The 8,371-nt window shown below is 47.5% G+C and overlaps 1 protein-coding gene across 1 annotated transcript in view; it reads left to right on the top strand.

Moving 5' to 3' along the window:
* The window catches only part of LOC144602690 (allograft inflammatory factor 1-like), a 24,400-nt gene extending 18,047 nt beyond the window's left edge, over nt 1-6,353 (top strand). The window contains exon 6 of the mRNA XM_078415818.1: nt 4,774-6,353. Within this exon, the coding sequence (XP_078271944.1) occupies nt 4,774-4,858 (85 nt within the window). The 3' untranslated portion in view covers nt 4,859-6,353. The remainder of the gene's footprint in view (nt 1-4,773) is intronic.
* The last annotated feature ends 2,018 nt before the right edge of the window (nt 6,354-8,371 follow it).

The raw sequence follows: 8,371 nt of genomic DNA, 5'->3' as shown, positions 1-8,371 counted from the left end.
TTATTCTTAAACTGTGGCCCCTTGTTCTGGACTCCCCCAACATTGGGAACATGTTTCCTGCCTCTAATGTGTCCAATCCCCTAATTATCTTATATGTTTCAATAAGATCCCCCCTCATCCTTCTAAATTCCAGTGTATACAAGCCCAATTGCTCCAGCCTTTCAACATACGACAGTCCCGCCATTCCTGGAATTAACCTAGTGAACCTACGCTGCACGCCCTCCATAGCAAGAATATCCTTGTTAGCTTGTGCATACAACATGCGGCGCTGTCTATACATGTCCTCATCATCAGACATTTGATCTGTGATGACATGTCCCAGATACTGAGCTTTACAGCAGACAGATAGAACCTGCCCTGACAGGTCAAATGATGGGAAGACTAGATCTTTGTCCCCTTTTACTTTACAAATCACGCCAACGCTCTTTTTAGCATTGTATTTCACGTCAAATTGGACACCATACACAGAGCATATATTCAACATCTGCTGAAACCCAGCACTGCTAGGAGAAAAAACCACCAGATCATCGGCACCCTCAAAGATCATCAGTAAACTTCAATACATTCAAAACTCCGCTGCCCGTCTACTCACCCACACCCCGATCCGTGACCATATCACCCCCGTCCTTTATAAACTCCACTGGCTCCCCATCCCCCAGAGAATCCAGTACAAAATCCTCCTCATGACCTACAAAGCCCTCCATAACCTGGCCCCATCCTACCTGACCGACCTCCTCCACAGGCACACTTCCACCTGCACCCTCCCCTCTGCTGCTGCCAATCTCCTATCCCCCCACATCCGGACCAAACTCAGATCCTGGGGGGACAGGGCTTTCTCCATCGCTGCTCCCACCCTATGGAACTCACTACCCCAAACCGTCAGAGACTCCTCCTCACTCACCACATTCAAAACATCGCTGAAGTCTCACCTGTTCAGTACTGCCTTCAACCACTGAAGGTCACCTCACCTTCTGTCTCCTTTCTCTGTTCGTTTATTTATTTACTTATTTATCTATTTATTCATTTCCCTATGTTCTCTAAATCTCTGTAAAGCGTCTTTGAGTATATGAAAAGCGCTATATAAATAAAATACATTATTATTATTATTATTATTATTATAAGATGGTTTACCAGGGTGTTACCAATCTTACATCCTGTTTTACAGCCTCTAAGCTGGTCAGATAAATCATTCGTGTACACATCAAAGAGGGCTGGTGAAAGTTTAGTTTAGTTTACTTTAGTTTGAGATATGGCATGGAAACAGGCCCTTTGGCCAACTGAGTCCGCGCCGCCCAGCGATCACCCCGTACACTAGCACTATCCTACACGCACACCAGGGACAATTTACAATCTTTACCGAAACCAATTAACCTACAAACCCGCACGTCTTCGGAGTGTGGGAGGAAACCGGAGCACCTGGAGAAAACCCACGCAGGTCACGGGGAGAACGTACAAACTCCGCACAGACAGCGCCCGTAGTCGGGATTGAACCCGGGTCTGTGGCGCTGTGAGGCGGCAACTCTACCGCCGCGCCACAGCGCTACACTCGAAGCTGAGTGGTAGCTTTTTCACCCATTGGAGGAGGAGGTAGTTGAGGCGGGTACTAAAAACAACATTTAAAAGACAGGTATCAAGGAGAGGAGGAGTGTAGAGGGACATTCTTGTTCATAAGTGACAGGAGCAGAATTAGGCCATTCGGCCCATCAAGTCTACTCCGCCATTCAATCATGGCTGATCAATCCCTTAATAATCTTATATGTTTCAACAGACAATAGACAATAGACAATAGGTGCAGGAGGAGGCCATTCGGCCCTTCGAGCCAGCACCGCCATTCAATGTGATCATGGCTGATCATTCACAATCAGTACCCCGTTCCTGCTTTCTCCCCATACCCCCTGACTCCGCTATCCTTAAGAGCTCTATCTAGCTCTCTCTTGAGTGCATCCAGAGAATTGGCCTCCACTGCCTTCTGAGGCAGAGAATTCCACAGATTCACAACTCTCTGACTGAAAAAGTTTTTCCTCATCTCCGTTCTAAATGGCCTATCCCTTATTCTTAAACTGTGGCCCCTGGTTCTGGACTCCCCCAACATTGGGAACATGTTTCCTGCCTCTAACGTGTCCAACCCCTTAATAATCTTATACGTTTCAATAAGATCCCCTCTCATCCTTCTAAATTCCAGTGCATATAAGCCTAGTCGTTCCAGTCTTTCAACATATGACAGTCCCGCCATTCCGGGAATTAACCTAGTGGACCTACGCTACACGCCCTCATTAGCAAGAATATCCTTCCTCAAATTTGGAGACCAAAACTGCACACAGTACTCCAGGTGTGGTCTCATTAGGGCCCTGTACAACTGCAGTAGGACCTCCTTGCTTCTATACACAACTCCTCTTGTTATGTAGGCCAACATGCCATTAGCTTTCTTCACTGCCTCCAAAATGTCTTTAGCTATTTTCACTGACCCGAAACGTCGCCCATTCCTTTTCTCCAGAGATGTTGCCTGGACCTTATCGAAACATATAAGATTATGGACCTTATCGAAACATATAAGATTATGGATCTTATCGAAACATATAAGATTATGGATCTTATCGAAGCATATAAGATTATGGATCTTATCGAAGCATATAAGATTATGGATCTTATCGAAGCATATAAGGTTATTAAGGGGTTGGACACGTTAGAGGCAGGAAACATGTTCCCAATGTTGGGGGAGTCCAGAACCAGGGGCCACAGTTTAAGAATAAGGGGTCGGCCATTTAGAACGGAGATGAGGAAAAACCTTTTCAGTCAGAGAGTTGTGAATCTGTGGAATTCTCTGCCTCAGAAGGCAGTGGAGGCCAATTCTCTGAATGCATTCAAGAGAGAGCTAGATAGAGCTCTTAAGGTTAGCGGAGTCAGGGGGAGAGGGCAGGAACGGGGTACTGATTGTGGATGATCAGCCATGATCACATTGAATGGCGGTGCTGACTCGAAGGGCCGAATGGCCTCCTCCTGCACCTGTTGTCTATTGTCTATTGTCCCGCTGAGTTACTCCAACACATGGCGTCTATCACCCGTACACTAGTTCTACCCTACTCACTAGGGACCATTTACAGACGCTGATTAACCTACAAACCTTTCTGAACAAATGTGAGTGTTTAAATTCGTGATACAGCGCGGAAACAGGCCCTTCGGCCCCTCCAAGTCCGCACCGGCCAGCGATCCCCGCACATTTACACTATCCTACACACACTGGAGACAATTTACAATTTTACCGAAGCCAACTAGCCTACGAACCTGCACGTCTTTGGAGTGTTGGAGGAAACCGGAGCACCCGGAGAAAACCCTCGTGGTCACGGTGAGAACGTACAAACTCCGTGCAGACAGCGCCCGTAGTCAGGATCGAACCCGGGTCTCTGACGCTGTGAGGTAGCAACTCTACCGCTGCGCCACCATGCCCTAATTTGTCGATGAGACAAATTCAATCCCAGTGACAGAAGAAACCTCCCATTCGTTAACAGCAAGTCTGCATTCTAAAGGCCTGGGCAGGAAGGAACTGCAGATGCTGGTTTAAACCGAAGATAGACACAAAGTGCTGGAGTAACTCAGCGGGCCAGGCAACATCTCTGGAGAGAAGGAACAGGTGACGTTTTGGGTCAAGAACCTTCTTCAGACTAGAAGAAGGGTCTCGACCCGAACGTCACCCGTTCCTTCTCCCCAGAGATGCTGCCTTCTTCAGACCGAGAGTCAGGGGAGAGGGAGACACAGAGATAAGGAAGGGTAAGGTGTGAAAACGAGACATCAAAAGAGAAGCAGCTAAAGGAAAATGTGGAACAGTTCATTGTTAGCTAGGAGAAGGTGATAACAAAGCAAACAGAGGTAATATGTGATCACATGTTGACACCTTACCCTTGGTTATCTCTGTGTCTCTCTCTCCCCTGACTCTCGGACTGAAGAAGGGTCTCGACCCGAAACGTCACCCATTCCTTCTCTCCAGAGATGCTGCCTGACCCGCTGAGTTACTCCAGCAATGTTGTATCTGGTCGTCTTTGTGAATCAGCATTTGTAGTTCCATCCTGAACAGAATAGACAATAGACAATAGACAATAGATGCAGGAGGGGGCCATTCAGCCCTTCGAGCCAGCACCGCCATTCAATGTGATCATGGCTGATCGATCATTCTCAATCAGTGCCCCGTTCCTGCCTTCTCCCCATACCCCCTGACTCCGCCATCCTTAAGAGCTCTATCTAGCTCTCTCTTGAAAGCATCCAGAGAATTGGCCTCCACTGCCTTCTGAGGCAGTGGAGGCCAAAACAATGTGATACAGAGTGTACCTCCATCTGTACTGCCCCCCAGTGGACATGGTCCAGGCAGAGATACAGAGTACAGACGTTTCGGGTCGAGACCCTTCTTCAGAAGGCGATAGGTTTGCCAACTGTCCCGTACTGGCCGGGACGTCCCGTATTTTGGGCTAAATTGGTTTGTCCCGTACGGGACTGCCCTTGTCCCGTATTAGGCCCGTGGGCCGTGGTCGGCTGGAACAGCGTAGGCTAATGGAGTGCGTTCGCCTAACGGAGGTTGCGTAGCAGCCCGGCCCGGGCGGCCGCCATTGGTGGAGCGGGAGCACGTGGCCGCTGGCTGGGTGAGATCACGTGGGGCGCGGGGCGGTGACGTCACCTTGTCCCGTGTTTGGGAGTGAGGTAGTTGGCGCCCCCTGGAGGGCGGGGATGGGTTTTTGAGGTCAGGAGTTGATTTCACCGCTGCTGTTTCCTGTTTCCTGTTCGCAGAATAATGATCTACGAAGACAAGGCCAAAGAACCGCGAAAGCCCACTGGCTTCCCGACAAAGAAAAGCTTCAGCGACCTGCCGTGACCCACCAGGGACCCACCAGCTCCGTCCGACCCTGTCTCCGAAGAAGGGCCTCGACCCGAAATGTCACCCATTCCTTCTCCCCGGAGATGCTGCCTGTCCCGCTGAGTTACTCCAGCACTTTGTGTCTACCTGCGTACGAACCCCCCCCCCCCCATCTCCCCGCCTGAATAAATGAGTGAACGAATGAGTGAATGAATGAGTGAATGAATAAATGAGTGAATGAATGAGTGAATGAATAAATGAGTGAATGAATGAGTGAATGAGTGAATGAGTGAATGGGTGAATGAATGAATAAATGAATAAATGAATAAATGAATGAATAAATGAATAAATAAATGAATGAATGAATAAATGAATAAATGAGTGAATGAATGAATAAATTATTGAACGAATTAATTAATTAATGAATAAATGAATAAATGAATGAATGAATGAATGAATGAATGAATGAGTGAATGAGACAATGAACAAATGTATGAGTGAATGAATCAGTGAATGACTCAATGAATGAGTGAATGAATGAATGAATGAATGAGTGAATGAATGGATGAATGAATGAATGAATGAGTGAATGAATGAATAAATGAATAAACGAATGAATGAATGAGAGAATGAACAAATGAATGCGTGAATGAAAGAATGAATGAATGAGTGAGTGAGTGAATGAGAGAATGAATGAATAAATGAATGAGTGAGTGAGTGAGTGAATGAGCGAATGAATCAGTGAATGAATCAATGAATGAGTGAATGAATGAATAAATGAATGAATGAATAAATGAATGAATGAGGGACTAAATAAATGACTGACTGAATGATTGACTGAGTGAATGAATGAATGATACTTTATTCTCACAAGTCACATGCCACAAGACACAGTGATAAGCTTCCTTCTTCTTTCGTATGTCAACTGCAACAATCCAAAGTGGCAACTGGTGCTTCAGAGTACCGTAGCTGATGCTTTGCTGCAATGTTTTGCCAGTTCCGTAGAACTAGCCAGGGTGGACGATGAGGACGTAAAGCAGCTCCCACCCCAGTGGTATGCTTTGCTTTGCACACATAAGGTATACAAAGAGTCGCCACACAAAGGGCACCGAGAAGGTTACAAAGGACCCCCCCCCCCCCCCACCGCGCGCCACGGTGGTTCCCCCTTTGTTCTCGGCCGCGCGTCCGTCCACCGGACCCCACATGTCGTGTCCGTGACCACAGGACCACCCACCTCGACACCGACCGCCGGCCCTCTGAAACTCCGCACCCCCCCCCCCCCATCCTCCCAACCCCCCCACCTCCCGATCATCAGGAAAGCTGGAAAGGGGAGCGGCGTGGATAACCCGGGACAAATCGAACAGCCGCGTCACCGTGTAATAAAACATTCGGTCACGTTTGCTCGTTGTCTTTCATCAGTTACTCCGACCTTCACGGTTTCCCTTCAAAGTTCAGCTCTCGCTGTGTGTAGGTGCAGCCTCCGCGTACTGTGTTTCACTGGGAATGAGTGATTAAAGCACTTTTTATCGTACTTTGCCGTTATTGCAGTTTGTGCCTCTAATACAAGCATTCCCCAATTTGCATAATAGGCGACTAATGTAAACCTGCACTTAGGGATCACAAAATGGTGGAGTAACTCAGCAGGTCAGGCAGCATCTCAGGAGAGAAGGAATGGGTGACGTTTCGGTTCGAGACCCTTCTTCAGACTGATGTCAAGGGCGGCGGAACAAAGAACACCTTCTTTGCTCAACACCTCCGCTCAGTCCGCCTTAACCAACCTGATCTCCCGGTGGCTGAGCAGTTCAACTCCCACTCCCAGTCTGACCTTTCTGTCATGGGCCTCCTCCAGTGCCATAGTGAGGCCCACCGGAAATTGGAGGCAGCACCTCATATTTCGCTTGGGCAGCTTGCAGCCCAGCGGCATGAACATTGACTTCTCTAACTTTAGATAGTTCCTCTGTCCCTCTCTTCCCCTCCCCCTTCCCAGTTCTCCCACTGACTTCCTGTCTCCACTTATATCCTTCCTTTGTCCCACCCCCACTGACATCAGTCTGAAGAAGGGTCTCGATCCGAAACATCACCCATTCCTTCTCTCCAGAGATGCTGCCCGACCTGCTGAGTTACTCCAGCATTTTGTGATACCTTCGATTTGTACCAGCTTCTGCAGTTATTTTCCTACATAAACCTGCACTGATGCCAGCAAATCTTTAAGACCTCTGCTTTATCAACACATCCCACCCAAGAATCTATAAATTTATTCCATGGAATTTAGAAGGATGAGAGGGGATCTTATATAAACATATAAAATTCTATAAGAATTTTAGATGCAGGAAAAATGTTCCCCATGTTGGGGGAGTCCAGAACACAATTTAAGAATAAGTGGTAGGCCATTTAGGACTGAGATGAGGAAAACCCTTTTTCACCCAGAGAGTTGTGAATCTGTGGAGTTCTCTGCCACAGAAGGCAGTGGAGGCCAATTCACTGGATGTTTTCAAGAGAGAGTTAGATAGAGCTCTTAGGGCTAATGGAATCAAGGGATATGGGGAGAAAGCAGGAACTGGGTACTGATTGTGGATGATCAGACATGATTATATTGAATGGCAGTGCTGGCTCGAAGGGCCAAATGGCCTCCTCCTGCTCCTATTTTCTCTGTTTCTATCTCTGCCTTAAAAATATCCATTGACGGCCTCCACAGCCTTTTGTGGCAAGGAATTCCACAGATTCATCACCCTCTGACTAAAGAAATTCCTCCCCATCTTCCTAAAAGAAAGTCCTTTAATTCTAAGGCTGTGTCCTCTGGTCCTAGACTCTCCCACTAGTGGAAACATCCTCTCCACATCCACTCTATCCAGGCCTTTCATTTCAACCAAATGCAAGCAAATTTGACCAGATTAGATGGGGCATTTTGCTTGGCATGGACCACTTGGGTTGAAGGGCCTATTAGACTCTCTGACATAGAAACATAGAAAATAGGTGCAGGAGTAGGCCATTCGGCCCTTCGAGCCTGCACCGCCATTCAATATGATCATCGCTGATCATGGCTGACTCGAAGAATGAGGTGGGCCAACCATATAACAACTATAGCACGGAAACAGGCCCGTTCGGCCCTACCAGTCCACGCCGACCACTCTCCCTGACCTAGTCTCATCTACCTGCACTCAGACCATAACCCTCCAATCCCCTCTTATCCATATACCTATCCAATTTACTCTTAAATAATAAAATCGAGCCTGCCTCCACCACTTCCACCGGAAGCCCATTCCATACACCCACCACCCTCTGAGTAAAGAAATTACCCCTCATGTTACCCCTAAACTTTTGTCCCTCAATTCTGAAGCTATGTCCCCTTGTTGGAATCTTCCCCACTCTCAAAGGGAAAAGCCTACCCACGTCAACTCTGTCCGTCCCTCTCAAAATTTAAAAAACCTCTATCAAGTCCCCCCTCAACCTTCTACGCTCCAAAGAATAAAGACCCAACCTGTTCAACCTCTCTCTGTAGCTTAAGTGCTGAAACCCAGGCAACATTCTAGT

Source organism: Rhinoraja longicauda, chromosome 19 (assembly GCF_053455715.1).
Source record: "Rhinoraja longicauda isolate Sanriku21f chromosome 19, sRhiLon1.1, whole genome shotgun sequence".
NCBI lineage: Eukaryota > Metazoa > Chordata > Chondrichthyes > Rajiformes > Arhynchobatidae > Rhinoraja > Rhinoraja longicauda.
The sequence above is the reverse complement of the archived record's forward strand: the minus strand, read 5'-3'. Positions and strand labels throughout refer to the sequence as shown.